The sequence below is a fragment of the Xenopus laevis genome, chromosome 4L (assembly GCF_017654675.1).
Source record: "Xenopus laevis strain J_2021 chromosome 4L, Xenopus_laevis_v10.1, whole genome shotgun sequence".
In the NCBI taxonomy this organism is placed as follows: Eukaryota; Metazoa; Chordata; class Amphibia; order Anura; family Pipidae; genus Xenopus; species Xenopus laevis.
In genome coordinates, this window is record NC_054377.1 from 107,425,298 (window position 1) to 107,447,068 (window position 21,771).

The 21,771-nt window shown below is 37.8% G+C and overlaps 1 protein-coding gene across 2 annotated transcripts in view; it reads right to left on the reverse strand.

Annotated features, from left to right (window-relative positions):
• Nucleotides 1-21,771, reverse strand: part of vav3.L (vav guanine nucleotide exchange factor 3 L homeolog) — a 126,408-nt gene that overhangs the window by 65,908 nt on the left and 38,729 nt on the right. For both annotated transcript variants that reach the window (XM_018258649.2, XM_041590584.1), the window contains exons 2-6: nt 20,647-20,763; nt 8,066-8,124; nt 5,974-6,039; nt 566-677; nt 283-375 (exon numbers count right to left, since the gene is read on the reverse strand). In XM_018258649.2, coding sequence (XP_018114138.1) covers nt 283-375; nt 566-677; nt 5,974-6,039; nt 8,066-8,124; nt 20,647-20,763 — 447 coding nt within the window. The remainder of the gene's footprint in view (nt 1-282; nt 376-565; nt 678-5,973; nt 6,040-8,065; nt 8,125-20,646; nt 20,764-21,771) is intronic.

Sequence of the window (21,771 nt, forward strand, 5' to 3'; positions counted from 1 at the left end):
AATCAATAACAGGGCATGACCTAATGTATATGGTATGATATCTTTTAAGATATACTTAACCAAATGGAGCCATAATAGAACTCCCTACAGCAGGGAAAATGTTCTGTTTTTTCACATCTTGTATATTGATATAATACTGAAAACCTCAAATGCATTTGCAATTGTACACCCTCTAGCTCAAAGATTGGACTTTCTTACAATCATTTTTTAAATACTATTGTACTTACACCCATATGTAGAAATGATGGGGTTATTTAAAATGTATATTCACACCCACTTTACCTTTTCAATTGAGTCTAATGTTTCTGAGTATTTTTCCTCAGTCTGTTTAATTTCTAGCAAACAGCAGCTCCGAACATCACTCTCGGCAGATCTCTGAAAAGCACAAAATTTAAACTGCTGTAAAAAACACTTTACAGTTATTACACATTACAGACAGAGCATACATGTCTGTGATGCAGTGTAAATAGAATGATTTACTGAATTAATCTGCATAGCCTAGTGTATGTTATTATTTTAGCTGAATGATTACTAACAGGGGAAATTGAACTGGCAGGACTCTTACATTGGGCAAAGCAGCTTCAGCCTTCATAAGATCTTCATAAACTTCCCCTCCATCATCTTCCTGATAAACGCAGTCATAGTACAACTCGTCATCTTCATCTGCTCCAGATTCACTTTAAGTATGGAAAGGAGATGTCCATTATTATTGAATTCAATTAGTGTACAGTCTCTGAATAGTAATGTTTTTGTTGCAATGCAGGTAGCTGCAACTGAAAATAACCCATGAAGAGGAATCATTACCTAGACATTTAGGGCCCCATTTATAATTTGCTCGAGCCTGTACCAAATATGTTCCTTAATTCATGCTGGTTTTGAAAAAAAATTTCTGTAATTTTCTGTAATTTTTACTGAACAGACTCTTCTTATGAAGAAAAACTTTGAAACCTGACAAAGTTTCTTCGTAAGAAAAGCCTATTTGGTAAAAATTACAGAAATTGCCTCTTCAGCTCGAAATCAGTGTGAATTAAGGAAATTCATTTCAGGTTTTTAGTTTCAAAGGGTTTCGAAGCTTCACTAGACTAATCTGCATGGGCAGATAAAACACATGGGTGAAAATAGATATTAGCTAATAAACATGGGATTATTTGAAGTAGTTTTTGCACCCTTTACTAAACTGATAGCACTGAAAATGATCCAAACCTTTAGCATTCCCTTAGTATTCCATGACCCCAGATTAGTACTTTTGTAATGTGAATGTAATTGGTAAATACAAAGTTTTTTTTTTAACATTTCTTTTATTGAGTAAACAAAAGCAGTTGTACACATTGAATAAGTAACATTCATACATTATGTTGGTTTTGTTTGTATATAGTCTGTAACACAGTTTACATTTATTTTATTGTAACTAAATGAACATAAAAAAATTAAATTAAATTATATTCAAAATCCCACGGTGTCTTCTTTCTTCCCCTTCCCATTACCTAATCTAGGGGGGCAGTGCTAAGTAAGACATGTTAAAATGAATTGTAAAAGGATTAACCTGCGTAATATACCATTTCCACATTCCAATTTTTACCAGCAGTGTAATTCCTGTAAGTCTGTAAGATAACATGGTCAGTCTGAAAGACTGTGATAGAATTAAGGTGACCCTACCTCGGGATCCTCATCCATCCAGAGATCTCAGACTTTTTGAATCTTTTTTTTTACATACATATAAAGGATTGATATTAGTGTTCGGTGCACCCTTTTAAGGGATAGCTCCTCCGTCTGATTTAATATTAGCACCATAGGGTCTATTGGTAGAGTGATCTCCATTTTTATGCGGATCATCTGCACCACTTTCTCCCAATAGTTATGTACTATTGGGCAGCCCCACATCATGTGCATGAAGTCTGTGTCTACATCTAGGGCATTCTGGTACCTGATCAGGTTTAAAATTATGAAGTCTTTGGGGAGTGATATATATCCTATGTAAATAATTTAGCTGTGTCATTCTGTCCTTACTGCTAATAATCCTATCACATGTTGTGTCAAGAATATCTTCCCAATTCTCCTCTGTAATCTGTGGGATGTCCCTTTGCCATTTGACCCTCAGTTGGTTAAGGGGTGCTTCCTGCTTTTAATAATTGTGCATAGAATTATGACAACGTTTTTTAGAGTTCTGTTGAGTATATTCCCAGTTCTGGAGTTTTTGTATGTATGGGCAATTTCCCAAATTGGGCTTCCATCGCATGTCCTAACTGCAGATAGCGAAAAAACATGTGGTTAGGTAGTGAAAATTGTTGTTTAAGTGCTTGGAATGGTAGCAGTTTGCTTTCCTCTATTACATCCGCTAGATACTTAATGTTAAATCTGGCCCATGCTTGTGGGTCCGGTATACTGTGCAGGTGTTTTAGTTGTGGATTGCACCACAGTGGGGTGTAACTCAAACAAGCTAGGAACAAGGCAGGATCTTGCACACCCAATCAATAGCAACAATATGCCTGGTGCACACTGGTAGAGGTTCGGCAAGACCCACAATAGAGTACAGCAAAGGAATTCCAACGGCACATTTTGAACTCCGCTTTTAAATAAATTTTGAAGATTTCCTAAAGTCCTGTGTGCCGTTGGAATTCCTTTGGTGTAACTCAAACAACCCTGTTGTGTTTTTGGGAAGAATTGTAGAGCTGTTTTCCAGGCTCTAACTGTCACTCTCATAAGGGGGGAGCATTTTTTAGTGTATTTTGTACCACAATACAGTAAGCTCCTCCAAAGATCCCAGTACTTGAGCTTCTAATAGGGTTGCTGAATTAGTTATATTCGGGGTTGCCCATTGACGAGCCACTACCAACTGCGTTGCTACATAGTAAAAAAATAGGTTCGGGACTGCTAAGCCACCTGAATTTGGGGCCCCATTGCAGAACATGTTAACATAAGACTTTTTAATTGAGTTAATATTGCTTTCGGTATTCCATTTGGGGCCTGCCTAAATACATAAGTTAGTTTTGGTAAGATTACCATTTTAAACAGTTCAATGCATCCCATTAGGGTTAGGGGCAGTCAAGATCTGGCCACTGTTTTTTGTTCTATATACTTAAGAATCGTTAATCGTTAATCGTGTTAATATCAAGTTCCACAGAGTTTTTAAGATCCTTATGAATCCAGATACCCAAATATTTAAATGTTTCCACCCATTGCAGACCATGTAAATGTGTGGGGGAGTTTGTCAGAAGAGGGTCAATGGAGAAAAGTACTGATTTGGACCAGTTGATCTTTAATCCTGAATAAGTAGTATGCCTATTAATTAGATTTAGAGCTAGTGGTAAAGCTCGATCTGAGTTAGCTAGGTATAAGAGTGTATCATCCACATACATAGGGATTACTTCACTTAAGGGACCAAGCTTTAAACCTTCTGCAGTTAGGGAGTGCTTAATGCGACAGGCCATAGGTTCCATGGCGATTGAAAATAAAAGTGGTGAGGGGGGCACCCCTGCCTCGTACTTCTAGTAATTGGAAATATGTCAGATACTTTAGTATTGGTTCTCACTTTTGCCACAGGGAGATAAAATAAACCCAACCTTTTAACCCAACCTTTTAACCCAACCTGTATGTAATAAATCATCAGCATCCAATCACAATCCATCTGTAAAATGTATTCAGGTAAGTGTTAACTTAAAATCACAAGGGTGTGAAAATGTGATTCAGTCAGGTAAAGGCACTCAAGGCAAGCCCCCACCATTATTCTGAGGATTAAAGTGCTGGACACCAAAACTAGATGGGGCCTTACCAGTGAATGGCCCTCTCCTCCAGTGAATCTATAGCGTTTTTAATAAAACTCAAAACCTACAGCCAAAATTAGTATCCACAAGAATCACTAGGCCATGTGTCACATTAAGGTAAATATGGCTTGCATATTTCAACATCCCAGATGCATGACCTTACATTAATCAACACTGAATCTCATTTGCCACTTAGCTGCCCAGAATGGCAGTTTGTCCAGATCTTGTTGGATGTTATTTCCTGGATGGAATTAATTGGCTTGCATGCTTTATTCTGTAAACACTGATACATTACTTACTTACAGGTAACCCAGTGGAGAACCCTGAGGCACCCTGCTTCAAGTAGAGAATATACCAAATCATATCTACTGCAACCTTCTGAATAGGAAGTTCCTACTTAATCATAAAAATCAATTAACATTGTTTGATATTACCTATCTGCTGTCTTCTGTCTAAAGGTGGCCATAGATGCACAGATTTGATCGTACGAATCCTCGATTCGTACAATTTTCGGATCGTGTGTGGAGTGCCCAACATTTATCTTGCCATGCCTATCAGTCGTTCAGTTGATCAGACAGGTTAGAAAATTTCTGTCGGCTGCCGATCATATCTTTGCATGTTTTGCCGATTTTCAGTGGGAGACTGTCACTAGCTTGGTCGGACATAAACTTTCGTACGATTGCTGTAGGGTGAGAACATCGGCTGATCTGTTCTTTTACTGCTTTATTTGGTCTGAATGGTTAGTGGCAGGTCAGGAGATGAGGACGTATGATCGTTCTTCCGATATAGAGGTCAAATCTTATGGTCAGCTTAAGTATGGATTCCAGGCTGAAGCAGTGGCTTCAGGAGCAGACACACAAGATATCAGATATGAGCAGAGGGGCTGTTTCTTGCCCATTGCTTATACAAAAGCCAAGAAACAGACTTAAAAAATAGAATTACATCAGATTCCCACCCCTGCTTTTCAGCAACATATGATGCTGCTTTAACATCCACACCATGGAGGTTTCACTCAGAAAGTCCAATTGCTTTAGTACTATATAGATAAATAATACCTAACCCACTCTAAATAGGGCTGGAAAGACACATGAATTGAATGAGATGATGATGATGTAGTAAAACCTGAGGGAGATCAATGATCTATGCCCACCAGTATTATAAGTCATTATCTAACAGGTAAAGGCTTGATAATGCCTTCTTGTGTGTTAAGGACATTGATATGGACTTTCACTAGATTATAAGGTCATTTATTTATAAAATTGCAAAGGTCAAGGAAATTTTGTTCAAGATTGTCCAGGAGGCATTCAGAATATAGTAGGATATTTTATTTAACCAATCAACCCAGATCAATTAGATTCGGTTGTAAACTGTCTTTGTAGAACATGTGGTTTTTATGTGTTATATATTAAATAAACGAAATCTAACCTCATTAAACGTATTTGTCTGCAAGGTTGCCAGGTACTCTAACCTACAGTACTAATTGGCTTAATTAGAGTACTAATAAAATAAATTCATTGGTTTCAAGCTACATTTTTTAGCGTTTGTTTAAAACCTATTCACTTTTTTACAGGCTTAATGATGTGTTAGAGCTTTGGTGAGATTCATTTAGTGATTTGAAAGAGAAGACATTAGCAAGTTAAATTACATGTATTTATGTTAATGGCTGCATTAGTCTGGGGAATAATGCCTTTTTCTGGGTAGTTCTGGATCATTCTAAACATCTTTAAACTTAATTAAAGAGCTACTGACAGCAAATGAAGCTGTACGTGTCCAGGTCTTCTGAAGGATGAACACATACAGTAAGTTTTCTTGGGTGCATATAATTCTATTCACTTAAAATGTATTTACAGTATTTAGCAAATCATAAGCAATTTCCACTTTCAATTGGAACATTTTCTGAAGCCTAGTGCATATAAATATATACAATTGGGAAACTGCTAGCTGCAGATGGAGTATAAGCACTTGTCATAGATGTGCAACAAAGGTTATAATATGGCTCCTATTCCCTTTAAATGAGCCTGAATAGGACAGATAATGTAGATAGCCTACTATTGGACTAGCTATGCACCAAGCCCTATTGGGTAAAACCATTTCCTAGAATTTCTTGAAGAGAGCATCCACATTTTCTTTTTTCTTTAGAATAATCACATTTTTTTTATGAGCGTTTAATTCAGTTTACTAAAATAAAATAAGCAATGGATGCAACACATACTCAATTAAATCTGGCAGAGCTTTGTAAATATCTTCATCCTGAACACTTTCCTCTGTAGGGAATGGCCTGGAAAGACAAATACAATATCATATTTATTTTATAGAACATTTGTTTTCAGCTTCCTTCAATAGTGATGGGCAAATAAATTCGGCAGGCATGGATTTGTGGCGAAGAGTTTGCTGCGATAAAAAAACCATAATGTTGTGCGTCAAAATTATTCACACGCCCATCAAATTTAATGTATTTGGACAAAATTGTAGCGCATATAAAAATTGTCGCTCGCATCAAAATTGTTGTGTGTAAAAGTTACTTTGATGTCCACTGACTTCAATGCGAATTTTTCAGCAAAGCAAACGGGACAGATTCGATCATCACTATACTTCAACACAAACACTATTACATAGAAAAGCACCAACCAGGACACAACCTGTCTGTTGTTGGGAGCTTAATGGAACAGTTCAGTGGGAAATTAAAAACCGTGTAAGTAGATAGGCTGTGCAAAATAAAAAATGTTTTTGATATAGTTAGTTAGGCAAAAATGTAATGTATAAAGGCTGGAGAGTGACTGGATGTCTTAACATAATAGTCAGAACACTACTTCCTGCTTTTCAGCTCTATAACTCTGAGTTAGTCAGCGACCTGAAGGGGGGACACATGGGACATAACTGTTCAGTGAGTTTGCAATTAATCCTCAGCATTCAGCTCAGATTCAAAAGCAACAGATATGACCCATGTGGCCCCCCCTCAAGTCTCTGATTGGTTGCTGACTGGTAACCAGGGTAACCAGTCAGTGTAAACCAAGAGAGCTGAAAAGCAGGAAGTAGTGTTCTGGCTATTATGGTTATTTTTTTCTGTACCCCTTTCTTAAGAGAAAATTATAAAAAATAAAGACATTTAAAAAAAAAAGAAGGAAAGCCTTAGCTACCTGATTGTTATTCACTTCTGACTTCTGAAACAATGTTTCTTGCAGAAATAAAATGTGGGATGCAAACTATAAAGCTGTGTAAAAACAACGAATGCTGCTTATTTATCAAGCTGTGTATTGATTTTAGCTGATTGAGTAGACAAGTGTAGAATTCCAGCATAAAAAGCAGTACATTTGAAGATGTTGTGGAAAACAATTGCTGCTTCCTACACCATCATTCTCTTTATGCTGATTTTTTTTCTGTTTTATCTATCTGGGGTGCTGTAAAATAATGGAGTAAAAAGAAAATGCACACTTTTATAAATACTACAACCAGTTCTATTTAATGAATTATTACAGGGCAGTAACATCACACATACGGAGAAATGCATAGGGTTATATCACACTGCTTTTTACACTGTTTACATTCAGTGTAAATAACCCTACCTACAACGTCTTATAAATGGGCCCGTTAGATGGCTGTATACTAAAAAATTTTTTTAAAAAATCAGTATTCAACACTACACAAGTGGTTGTCATGCATTTTCAGTTTAAGTCCCACTTAAAAGTCAAATGATCAGTCTGTGGTCAGGCTTTCCCTTGGCACCTAAAATTAGTACATATATAGTAAAATACTGGTTTGTCATCAGCAAATACGTATTTACCCTAAATCTCATGCTAACTCAACTTTATATTGACCTGTCATTTATATTTAGTATAGCAAATAAACATTCTCACCAATTATCACCATAGCTAGCCTTCAGGCTAAGACACCCAAACACTGCCCTAGAGGGGCAGCCCCATAGTTTGGGAACCATTGCACTAGGTGTCAGTATAGAAGTGTCAGTTGCTTATATTTAAAGAGTTTAAGTTTGCTACTAGTAAAAGTAACAGGCCAAAGATGAGTAAGTATAAATAATTCACCACTGAGATTTTAATAAATAAAAGGACTTCTGTTTTTCTATCTAAGCCAGGTAAAACACAGAGAAAGCTATGACTAGGTGACACCGTTTCTCTCCTGAATAACAGTATACGCAACAACAAAAAAATCCTTCTTATAGCCACAAGCTTTTTGGGTGGGTATTCTTTTGCACAAGTGAAAAAATGAATACGGCAATGACTGCATGTATAACCAATTTGTATGTTTTGCATAATCCTAAATTTTAACAATAAGAAAAGATAACCAACCTTATTCCAACTGACAAAGCGATGGTTGTATGGGAGAGTTTAGATAAAGTCTCAATCACCTGGGAAAAAAGGTGTAGTACACTGTTAATTAATGATATGATAGACAGAAAATCATAATACAGAGACTAAAATACATTATTCCCATGTTCATTACTAAAGTTGTTGATGCACAGGGTTGCTGCATTTGCTAATGTCAAAATATCTGTAAAGTCCATAGTACGCTGCACACTTTGAGAGCCAAAGAAATATATGGATTAGTAAAATACATTATGCAGTACAAAGTGCCATAAACAACTCACCTGGATTCAGATGTTACTCTGGAGGAGGAATTTTACTTTCCTTACATAATCAGAGCCATAGTCATCAAAATTCAGTCACCCTAAAACGCAGGCTGCCAGTGTATCAATTTATTGAAATGTTCAGTAATCCAAGTATCATACACTCCAGGGAACACAGTCAGTGCAGTAATGCACAAGTATGTTTGATTGCCTGTATGTTGCCTGCCAGAAGGCTGACTTTTTTTTTTTTACAATTACATGAAAAACGGTTGCTTGCACTGGCAATATTAAAAGGCAAAGTACTATAATAATTAAAAAAAAGATGAAAGAAAGGATTGTTAAGAGAAACATAATTATGAGAGATGTGTTGTAAGTGAGGATATATTTAATAGACAGAAGTGGGTCAGCAAACTAGGATTAAGGCAGCCACAGTAAAAGCCTATAAACCTATAACTTATCTTACAGTATAGTAAATACAATGTTAACACAATAAATGCATGTCTGTTTAAGCACCACTAGAGGGAGATATATAGTCAAGTTATCTGCGTTTTATGTATACTGTCTCTTACAACTATAAACTATGACTTATCATCCAGAATGCTCAGGACCTGGGGTTTTTGAGATAATGACAAGTGTATCACTTTACAAGCTTTAGAAGATAAATATAAAAATCTATCATTTTGCTATATGAATAAAAAAGATGACAACTGGTCAGAAAATTGGTGTGAAAAACATTAATGAAATTCTGCTTATTTGTTTGTACAAAGAAAACCCTTTATAATGCTTGTATAAACCCCAGGGCCCCTTGCTGCATCGCTGCGATTGTGAGCGTGCAACGGCATTAAGCAGCAGATCTGGGTGCGGATCTGGGCCAGTTGGACCCACAAGAGCCGGGGGCCCAACGTGTATTTCCCTGGTGTCCCGCTGGCACAGTCTGACCCTGTGTATAAACTCAATCCCAGTGTGAGTTTATGCTTTACCACCCCAGTTACTGATTGTGAGTGACCCCTGGCATGATTCCATGTCCTGGCAACCCACTATACCCGAATAAACAATAAAACAAAAATGCTTTTTAACATTCATTCCATTCATAAGAGGTTGCAGGTCAATTCTCATATACTAACCTGCCATAACTCATATTCATCAACCTTAATTACTTGATATTATAGCATAACTGATATGACTCTCAGAATATTTAAAATGGTTTAAATACTCTGCACTGCATCCATAAAACCTAGGTTAGCAGGTACATTTGGGTTTTATTTATAAAAAATATTGTAATTTAATGGGCCCATACTGCAGAAAATATGCAGGGGACAAATTTAAGTCACTAATTCTAGCAGGTTGCCTGCTCAAACTTATATAAGACCAGACAGTGTTTGTAGTTGTTTGTTATAGTATATACAGGAGCAGTGGCCAGCTCCATGTTGTAGCTCCCACCCTTTCCAGCGATAGTCAGGTGACCCGAATGGTGGCCAATAAATGGGCAACCACGTTTGGGAGTTTTAATTTAAAAGCAGCAAGTAAGTTGCGGGTAAAATGTATAATGAAGCAATAGAATTCTTGATATGCAAGTGTAGGACTGGCCATACCAGGGATGACTTTGATGTAGTTGTCCAGTTTAAACATATTGCAATATATGGACAAACAATCCCTGTTTTGTTTAAAGGATAAGGCATTTTTTAGTAGCTTAAGGCACAAAATGTATCAATGTCCTAAATATATTGATAATGGGTTGAGTACAGAGGACCTCTTGTATTTGTCCATATAAGACCTGACAGTGTCCAGTGGCAGCATGGTGCAGAAGAACACACACAGTAGAGAATGGGAGAGTGTACATATTCACAAAGGTAGGTTGTACTATCACTGTAGCTAGCTGGTTGTTGGGGTAAGATCTCAAGAAAGTCACATGGCTAAATCTGAAGAAAAGGAATTCGAAAGTAGCACTTTGGGTTAAATATAGCAAAGGTCTTCTTAAAACAGAACATATTCACAGAACTGTTACTATACTCAAACAATAACATTGCACAAAGGTAATGAGAAAAAAAAACAAGTTTAGTAATTGCAGGCTGAATGTCTACCAAAAATGCCAAGTCCACATACAGTATAAAGCACATGGCAGATTTCTAGTGTAAAAAAATCACATATAACTCCAGCCTTGAGGTGGAGGTAGCCAAAAATGTCTTTGGCCATCCTAGGCTGATACTGATGCCACAATTTTTTTAGAAATTGCATCTACAAAATCTTGAGGGACTAAAGGCAAATTTATCAATGTTCGAATTTGAGTTTTTACTGGGATTTGAGGGGGGGGGGGTTTTTTCACTAAAACTTGCAAATTTGAATGAGGGTCTCCAAAACTCGAAATTTTGATCTTTATTAATGGACCAGTAACAGCAAATTCTTTAAATACCTTTTTCCCCCCAAAATAGTTATAATGATAGGTAAAGCTTACTTCCCCTTGGCTTTTTTAAATCTTAAGCTTGAATTTGACATGCAAAGTGCCCCATTGGAGAAAGGCAAAAAGGCGACGACTTCCTCTGTGAGCTGAACTGGAAGTTATCCACGCACCCGATGACCTAAATCACCTAAGCTTTTTTTTCAGTGTCTAAAGCTTAGCTATATGTTTCTATTCGTTTGGACAGCTTTGGGGATATTGATGTGAGCATATATTTAAGCTGCAGACACTGAAAATGTAGAAGTCAATGAAAATGTAGAAGTCAATGGACGCTGTCCTAGGCAAAAGTTAGTAATTTTTCAATTTGTTTTTTTCTAATTTTTTGAAGGTTGGTAGATGCATTTAAAGTGGTGAGTAGAATGTGATTTAGCTGCATTTTCATGTTTTTAATCAATTACGTTTTTGAGATTCAAGTTTTATAATAAATAAGCACACATTCCGGTTTGTTCAGTTTTCAAATCGTTTCCGTTTAATAAAGCTTGAAAATTCACAAATTCGAATTGTGATAAATGTGCTTCTAAACGTGCATCTATATTGGTTCACCGATTGCAAACATTGGATACATCTTAGCGAGCACCTGCAGTAATGCTGCAATTCTGGGGGAAACCGTTGCATTGTGGAAGAAAAATTACTTTAGCGCGTCCAAAAAATGCACTTTGCAGAATTTACTGCATTCATAAATTAACCCTTATAAGCCTTACTGAGCAGGGTGTTCAAATGCTGCACAAGAGGACATGAGAGAGGATGCTTAAGCGGCTCCACCCGCCCTCAATAATGTAGCAATGCCAAAATGGAGTGCAAAGCAAATCTATAGGCCCTACATTTTGCACAGGAAAACCTGATACAAATGTATTTCAAGTATGAAGCATGGTCCTAAGGTTGTAATTAACAGAACTGAGAATGGAAAGTTGCCAAACTCAATGCAGGCATAGAATTAACACCTTGATATACTTAATATCATGCAGTTGAGACTAGGAAACAGCAAAGACCATCCTTTACACAGGAACAGTTTTACAGCAATAAGCTGGCTCACAGGAAACTGTGTTATCGCATGTCAAATTAACGCCAACAAAAATAGTAACAGTGTGGTAAAAGTAACTAGGGATGTATGAAGCAGAGATGAGTGTGTAACATGCAGTTTGTGTGCCACGTAAAACACTGAATTACATTGCTTCTGCCTAGTGCACACTCATAACAATTCTGGTTTCCCACACACACAGTCTATTACACACACAATGGTGTGACCTTTTTTTTTAACTTTAAACAGAATTACAAGTGAACTAATACAGCAGCAACCCTTAAAGAGGTTGTCCACCTTCCAAACACTTTTTTTTTCAGTACAATAATACGGTTAAAAGTTTCAAACCAAATGTGTTCTCCAGTTCGGTAACAGCGATGGTTCTCTCCAACCCCCAAAACAATAGTTCAAAAGTTCTAGAAGAAAGTCACCGATCGTACCTCGAAAGAGGATATGGAGAAAAAACAAGAAAAAAATATATAGTGTAGCGTTCTTGGGTATATTTACACCTCAAAGTGATTACACTCAAACACTATCAGTGAATGGCTCAAATTGCCAAGAAGAAAGAAATTAGTATAAGTGATACATACTTCAATCAACATCAAATTAAAGTGCGTTTGTGCTAGATATGAGATAGAGGTTTTAAAGGTTTTAAAAGTGTTAGAAGGTAGGGGAATACCCACACGGCCTGTGTCCCCGTTTCAGTGGTTGATTATACTCGTTCACAATAAAAACTTGCACATCGGATTAGCCTTTTTCTTCCCAGATAATTCCTTGTTTACAACAATAAGAGTGGCATGTGGGGAAAACATTTTTTAAAAAAGCTTTAATAAATAGATTGCACTTACAAATTTTCTCTTTAAAAGCTCCTTTTAAAAACTAAACGCGCAGCGTCCTTTCTGTTGTGGACCAGTATTTTGAGCGGGCGTGATTTCTCTGCGGCGCTTTTTCACCTGTGTGCGGATCACCGTAGCGTTCCCTCAGTCCAACTGCGCATGTTGCGTGATTACTTCCGCTATCGTCACCTCTGACGCGTTTCGCCACGATAGGCTTCCTCATAGAGCGATGACAATCTGTTTCCTCTATCCACTCTTAAACGTCCACATATTCAAAAAGTCCAAACTTTATCAAAAACGTTTCAAAGTCCCAAAAATTCCTTAGGAAGATTATATCCTAACAGTGTACATTTAAACATATTATATTTACCTCTACTTATTCCTTAAGACATCATTACATTAACAGGATACCTATTTCAAAGAACAAATGTTCCCAGAACAAAAATTCTCTTTTAGAATCTCATAAATTAAGTCCTAGACACACAGATATATTTAAAATGTAGTATGTACAAAGTAGGTTTTATGTTAAAAAGGCTCGTAGATTGAAATCAACATTTAGGCCATTTGGCAATAGGGACTTCAATTTATATATCCACCAACTCTCCCGTTACAAGGTGCTGTTAGTTAGATCTTTTGAAAAAGGCTTTATATCTGGAGAACTATCTAAAAACAAATGATCTGGAAAAAGTGTTGGAAGGTGAACAAACCCTTTAAAATGCGGAACAGTCACACCATTCCTCAAATTGAAAATAGTTGAGAATAGGCTCACTGACAGTATCACGCAATAGATTAGCAATGGTGGAAGTAGAGAACAAAACCCTCAAAAAAAGTATTGTTCCAACTTAAAGTCACGTGAGGATTTGGAAAATAGGTCTCGCAGACAAAATATCCACTTTAGAGGGGTCCCAGAGGAGATAAATGGGCCAGATATCATAACTACCTACACGACTTATTCAAAATGATATGCCCAAATATCCCGGACAACCTTTGACTGCTAGACACGGCGCACAGAGCTTTAGGCGCAAAGAGACATAATTGCGCGCTTTCATTATTATGAAAGTAAAGAAGTGCTTTTGGCACAAACAAGATCTTCTACAGCGGTAGAGTTCCAGGGCACAAGTTCAAATTTTTTGTGATCTGTCACCAGTCACGTTGGCAGAAAGAAGGAAACTGAGGTCAGTTACACAATGCTTACGAAATAACAAAATCCCATTTCGATGGGGCTACCCTTTTAAACTGGTAGTCAGCTACCATGGTCATATCCATGTTCTACAAACCCCAGCAAACGGACACAAGTTACTTGCTGCTCTGGGATTCAAGCAGAATGCTCATAAGTCTACACCTCAGCAGTCACCTACTAATACAGTAAGAGGCCCACATGGTCCAAGGTATCTACCCCATGAAGATTGGAGATGCTGCAAACCAACAGGACTCCATCAGAGGAGTCTTGAACCCCGGAACAATGATCCTGATGGAAGAACAATGGAGAGATCCCGCGACGCATCAAAATACACAAGGGACACAGACCCCCCGACATTAGGACCTGGACTGCTCCCCTAAGCTCTAACACTAAAGGTGGCCATACATGGATAGATCCGCTCGTTTGGCGATGTCGCCAAACGAGCGGATCTCCCTCCGATATGAGGTGGGCAATATCGGGCTGATCCGATCGTGGGCCCTAGGGCCCAACGATTGGATCCTAGCGTTCGCAAACGGGCTGTCGGATCGTGGGATCGCATCAACGAACAGAAGCGGCCGCGATCCGACGGGATTTTTCATCCCATCCGATCGAGATCTGGCCGACTTTCGGCCAGATCTCGATCGGGGAAGCCCGTCGGGGGCCCCCATACACGAGCCAATATGCTGCCGACTGGGTCTGTCGGCAGCTTTTATCGGCCCGTGTATGGCCACCTTTACTCTTGAGAATATTTCAAATGGGCCCCCCGCCTAGATTCTGTCTCAGGGTCCCTTACGCAACAGATATTTTGCCTATTACATGGTCTGACCATTCAGCTGTACAACTATCCTTAGATTTCACTAAACTACCCAAAAGAGAACCACATTGGAGGTTAAATGAAACACTACTGCATAACAAAGAATCTTCCAAAGCAATAAAAGTAGCATTGAAGGAATTCTTCCAGGTAAATGAGGGCTCTCAGTACAAAGCCTACAGATACTATGGGAGGCACATAAGCCAACACTTAGAGGACACATCATTGCCTTCACAACAGCAAAACGTAAATCCCAGAATCAACAACTATCCACCCTCATAGAACAATTGTGTTTATGCAAATCACAATATAATCAAAATAGAACAGATGCTTTACATAAATGTATACTAGCAATATGAACTGAACTAAATATGGTGAAACAAAAGGAGGTAGAAAAAACTCTAATATGGACTAGGCAGATTATTATTATATGGTTATGGGAGATAGCTCATAGTACAAGTTGATCCAGGGACTAGTCTAGACTAGTGCCATTTTGGAGTCAGGAAGGAATTTTTTCCCCCTCTGAGGCAAATTGGTGAGGCTTCAGATGTTTGTTTTTTTTTTGCCTTCCTCTGGATCAACTGGCAGTTAGCCAGATATAAAAAAAAAAAAGTTGAACTTGATGGACGTGTGTCTTTTTTCAACCTTACTTATTATGTTACTATGTATATTATTGGCTAGAAAGCTTAAAGAGCAGAAAGCCCAGATGACAATCAAAACAATTCATAACGAATTAGGACACTTACTGAATAAGCCAGATGATAAAGCTAAACAGTTCCATACGTAGTACTCGTCTTTATATAATTTGCCTAAAACAATAATACCCCCACAGCAATTAGATAATTTTCTTATACAAGCTAACCTACCCAAATTTCAGGAGGAGGATCTACAGAGTCTAAATAAGAGTATTACAGCAGAAGAAAAAACTGTGACTTTAAAAAACTTACCAAACTGTAAAGCTTCAGGCCCAGCCAGTATACTATAAATATTATAAACAACATCAGCATATTTTAAGCCCTTACCTGGTAAGACTTTACAATGATTTTTTTCAAGGTACCCCAACCCCCTGTTCAGATCTACAGATCTACATACATGTTTAGATTACTAGATCATCTAAATATTTCTGGTCCATATCTCATGGCTCTAAAAGCGTTATATAGCACCCCTAGTACATACCTGAAACTACCTAGCCAATCGAGTAAACCTTTTAAGATTTTAAATGGCACTAGTCAGGGATGCCCACTTTCCCCTCTGTTGTATGAACTTCGCATAGAGCCCTTAGCGGCAAGCATAAAAAAAGATCAAGAAATAAAGGGAGTTAAAATAGGGTTGGCACATTACAAAATAGCATTATATGCTGACGATGTTATCGCAATGTTATATGCAAATTAGGGCTGGGAAGGGGAAAACTATTTTTACTTCCCCACCCCTAATTTGCATATGCAAATTAGGATTCGGATTCGGTTCGGCTGGGCAGAAGGATTCGGCCGAATCCTGGATTCGGTGCATCCCTAGTACCAAACAAAGGGAAAATGTATATAAGGTACTAATGTTCTGGTACCTAACTCCCTCTACACAAACTTTTTCCTAACACCCCAACAACATGTTGGAGAGGTTGTGCAACATTTATTTTGGGACTGCCCTTTAATACAATCAGTATGGGAGGAGATTAGGACAATTGAATGGCTCACTCGTGATGTCATACAGTTGGACATACAGACCTTCCTGTTAGGGAAACCCTTGGAAGGAATACCAAAATAAACACAGATGTTGGTTAATCATGTAGTAACAGCAACACGCATATCAATTTTGGCTAAGTGGAAATCTAATATTATACCCACAAAAACAGAAATTGAAAACAGAATAGAAAGCAACCGAACATTTGAATATAATATAGCCTACATTCAAAACAAAGTTGCACAGTATTTAGGACTCTGGGAAGCGTGGGAAACACGGCACCTTTAAAAATCGGTAAAGAAGGGACGACGGGTGACTTTACCCTACACAATATTGATACAAGGAAAGCTGGTAATAATGATACACCAACATCTGATTTGGAACTTGAATCAAAAACTTAAAATATATACAGTATAAAAATATATGTTAGAAATATGTATACCGTACTGCATGACTGGCTTATCCTATAGGGTTGCAAGGAATTGGATAGCTCTCAATGTCCTTAAAGGGGACCCGTCATCCAAAAAAAATTATTCAAAATCCTATTTTATCTCATTAGTCAAGTTACTCTACCCCTATTATTTATTCTCAACTGTACCTGCTTTATAGCCATTATCAGTGTATTTGTAGCACGCATAAAGGCATGTATTGTGAAATTCTGTTTTTATGCTTGTAATACAGTTTCATGAAAGGCTCATTATTAGCAAGGATATTATAGAGGCATGTTTGTTACCATTTTACTTAATTACATTCCTAAAATAGCGTCTATTAAAGTGTCTATTAAAGGGGACCCGTCACCCAAAAAAATTATTCATAATCCTATTTTATCACACCAGTCAAGCAAAATGAACTTTAATTACACTATATAAATTATTTGAATCTTGTTTCCTTCAGTCTGGGAATTCAAAATGATAGCAAGCATGCAGCAACCATTTTGTGGACACTGTTATTAAGGCAAGCCTTGTATCATCTCAGAATCTTGTTTGTGAACCAGAATGGGGGACCCGATGTTCATCCCCATGCCCTGGCTACACAAGTAAATGATGAAGAGAATGGGGGAATGTGTGGAGAGCAGTGACATCTAGGAAGTGCTGAATGGAAAGTGAAAGTAATTGTCTGCCCCACCTCTATGCCCATGGCATAGAGGAGGAGCAGACAATATTTGATTGACAGCTGAAATTTTTAAATGAGCTTACAATAGCTATGAATGCTTTAATAAAAAAAAGAAATTGGATTTCATGTTTAATTTGAAAAGGACTTTTATTATACAGATTTTTGTGTCTGGGTGACAGGTCCACTTTAATATATTGATAATGGGTTGAGTGCAGAGGGCCTCTTGTATTTATCTATATGAATTTCTCATTGCACCTCCGCTTAATGGTTTTAAAAATTAGTGGTGAGCACAACTTTCCCTTGTTTGTTATAGTTTATACAGGAGCAGTGGCCAGCTCCATGTTGTAGCTCACACCCTTCCCAGCTATAGTCAGGTGATCCCAGTGGTGGCCAATAACCATGCAACCATGTTTGGGAGTTTAAACCTTGAAATCAGCAAGTAAGGTGCAAGTAAAACTTAGTCCCTGTGTAAAATGTATGGCTGCGTAGAACTCCGCTGCCTGAAGGGGTAAGTATAAAGTATGGGGCATTTCCCGGGGGGGGCAGTTAGACTGGGGAGGAGGGAGGGAGGTCTATGTGGGGTGGTGGGTACGGGTTTTTTTATTACAGGGTTGAATTCTCCTTTAAGGCACAAAATTTCTCAATGTCATAAATATATTGATGATGTGTTGAGTGTAGAGGACCTCTTGTATTTGTCTATAAACATTTCTTACTTTGTCTCATGTGGCAAGTAAGCTATCTGACGCCGGAATATGTGGGTTTTGGTAATGCTTTTGTGTCAGCTCCTTGTGACCTTGATCAAGTGACGTCTCCTGATGCCTCAAATATAAAACTTAAACTCTACAGAGTTTGCTTTTTCCTAAAATAATATACATATGGCCTTCTAAAGAACTACAATGTGCAGTGTGTGCAGCAGAGTGCAAAATTACAAACATTAATGTGTGTAAGGGCCAAAAACAACTTGAATGAAATTAATTTGGTATGGAAATGCTTTTATCAAAAAATCTGAAAAGCCAAGTATCAACTTTGTTGGTGTATATTGGCATTCTAGTTGTGTGACTCTGTTAGCCTCTAATACAGTTGTTTGGAAATAGATCAGAAATGTTAGGAAGTCCCCCCCCCCACTCTATTCTTTTATCACAGTTAAAACATAAGTACATAAAAGTTAAAGAACTTCACCCATAAGACAAGTGGCCACTTATAGCTCTACAATAAAGGAAATCCACAATTGGATATTTATTCAGCTACCACGCCTGAACTGGTTAGGCAAAACAGGTTGCAAAACCATGTAAAAGAGTAAGCTGTAAACCTTATCTTATCCAGTTTAAGCTGGCCATAGATGTTGCGATTTTTAAAAGATCCGATCGTCATCGTGAGACCACGATTATCTTGGAACGATCGTACGATCGTACGCATTGTCCATCAACTAAAAAGACCAATTTGCCAGGAAAACAAAGGGTAGATGCCTGCTTGGCCCTCAAACATAGATAGATTGCACTGGGACAGACAAAGATTTTTAACCTGGCCGATCAATTTCCTGACAGATGTCGGCCGAAAAATCATAAGATGTTCGATCGGTCGAATCCCAATAACCGCACGATAATTTCGAAGGATTGGTCGGACTTTGCTAAAATCAGTCGTTTGGCAAGAGAAATCTTTGCGTCTATGGGGAGCTTTAGACTATTGCAATCTACTCCTAACTGGTCTTCCTGACTCCCTTCTCTCTCCCCTCCAATCAATCTTAAACTCTGCTACCAGGATCCTTCTGCTCTCTTCTAAAAGGGAGCCTGCTCAACCCCAACTAAAATCCTTAGCGTGGCTGCCTGCTAAGCAAAGAATATCATATAAAATCCTTTTACTAACATTCAAAGCCCTTCACTCCTCTGTTTCTTACTACATTTCTTCTCTTGTCTCACTATATGTTCCTGGCCGTCTTCTCCGCTCTTCTCAGAGTAACCTTCTTTTCACACCAACCACATCCACTGCCACCTCTCGCCTCAAACCCTTCTTTCTTGCTGCTCCCTACCTCTGGAATTCCATCCCTGAATTCCTCAGAAATGAATCCTCTCTTAATCTCTTCAAGAAAAAACGAAGAGCCTTCCTTTTGGAGCTCTAGAACATTAGCCTAGTCCTGTCCTTAATGGCTATGCCTTACATTGTGCACTTTTTCATCTCCAATTTGTACCTGTATGTTATCCTTCCATCCACTTAAACTGTAAGCTCTACGGGCAGGGACCTCTTTCTCACTACGTCTCTTACCACAAAGCACTTAAGCTCTTTGTCCTATGATTCTGTATATATTTATTATGTGATTTGTCTCACTCATGTATACTCTATGGAGTGTATGGCTTATTGTGGTCCTATTGATAGATATTCCATTCTCTGTTGTGGAACACTGCAACTCCTTCAGGGTACATTCAGGGGATCGTCAAAGATTTGGATATTTTTCTATAACCCAACCCTGACTTGTACTTCTCAACAATGTAGTCCCTGACGTGTTTGGAGAACTCCTTGGTCTTCAAGATACCTCTTGCTTAGTGGTGTTGCAGCCTCTGGGGCCTTTCAGAAAATGTGTGTTTATACTGACAGATCACGTGGCACTTAGATTGCACACAAGTGGACTTGATTTAACTAATTATGTGACTTTTGAAGGTAATTGGTTGCACCAGGATTTTTTAGGGGCTTCATGGCAAAAGGGGTGAATACATATGCACATGCCAATTTTAAGTTTTTTATTTTATTTTTTTAATTCTTTTTTATACACCTTCACCAACTTAGACTATTTTGTGCAGATCCAACACATAAAATAAGATTAAAAAACATTTAAATTACAGGTTGGAATGTAACAAAATAGGTAAAAAGCCAAGGGGGTGAATACTTTTGCAAGGCATTGTATATTCAGGATTTTTAATGAATTTTTGTGAGCTCAACAAGCGTTGTTCTTTTATTGTATGAAAAACGCGCACTGGGCGCTTAAGAATGCAGCATGTTGTGTTTAAAAAACGCAATGTAATGCAGCTGTGCTAAAAAACAGATTAGGATGTTGGTGGGTACAACTAGGCAAAATAAAATGCAATAACATTGGTTCATCCTTTTAGGTGATCTTAAACCTGTGTGTCACACAAGAAAACATGCCCTAACATAGAGGGATTTCAAGGATTTTACTGCATCTTAGCTCAGTAAGAGGAGAGGAAATAAAAAAATGAAATATACCTTTGCAAAATCCCGGACATCAAATAAGTCAAAAGCTTCAAACAGGTCACTTTTCTTCATACTGAATGCATCGCAGCACACAGACAGAAAGGTTCGGATATTCTTCAAACATAAAAACTAGAAAGGAAAAGAAATACATTATTCAAATTCTATAGCAGGTGCAAAGGCAAAATTATAATTTCTACAAATTAATACTGAATATATATATTTATATGCAAGTTAAAGGAGAATTAAACCCTAAAGGAGAACTAAACCCTAAAAATGAATATGCTTACAAATACCATTTTATATACTGTGCTTAATTGCTCCTAAAGTTTCAGCTTGTCACAGGGGGTCGCCATCTTGTAAAGTGTCTGTGACACTCACATGCTCAGTGGGCTCTAAACAGCTATTGAGAAGCTAAGTTTAGGGGTCATCACAAATTATCAAGCAGAAAATGAGGTTGGCCTGTAATATAAACTGATGCTACAGGGATGATTATTATAATCTGATGCTAGTTGTACTGGTTTCTGTGCTGCCATGAAGTAATTAGCTGTATTAATTACTAATCAGCCTTATACTGTGACATTTATATTCTATGTGTACTGTCTACTATTGTGAGTGGGTCCCTAAGCTCAGTAAGTGACAGCATCACAGAGTATGTGCAGTGAATCAGCAGAAAAGAAGATGGGAGCTACTGGGGCATCTTTGGAGACACAGACCTTTACTGCTAAAGTGCTGTGGTTGCCTTGGGCTGATACTGAAGTCCAAACATAATGTACAAAGTTTCTAGCAACTTCTTTAGTTAGGCTTTAGTTCTCCTTTAATTCACCTGCAGTTAAAATGAAACTGACACTTCTAAAGTTCTCTAAGCAGCAGCTTGTGACTAGATAACATACTGTACTATAATGATGTCACCTCTTTATGTCATAAAGGTAAAGTTAACACCAAGAACAGAAAGCAGTTCATTAATATTAATAACAGTATAGTCTAGAAGATAATGGTTTGCATAATTATAGTAGGATACTAAGAGCTAAGTGTCTCCTCTGGATATTGAAGACATATTGTATACTGAAAACCGGTCATATACATATTGCACTTAAAGTGGACCTGTCACCCAGACACAAAAATCTGTATAATAAAACT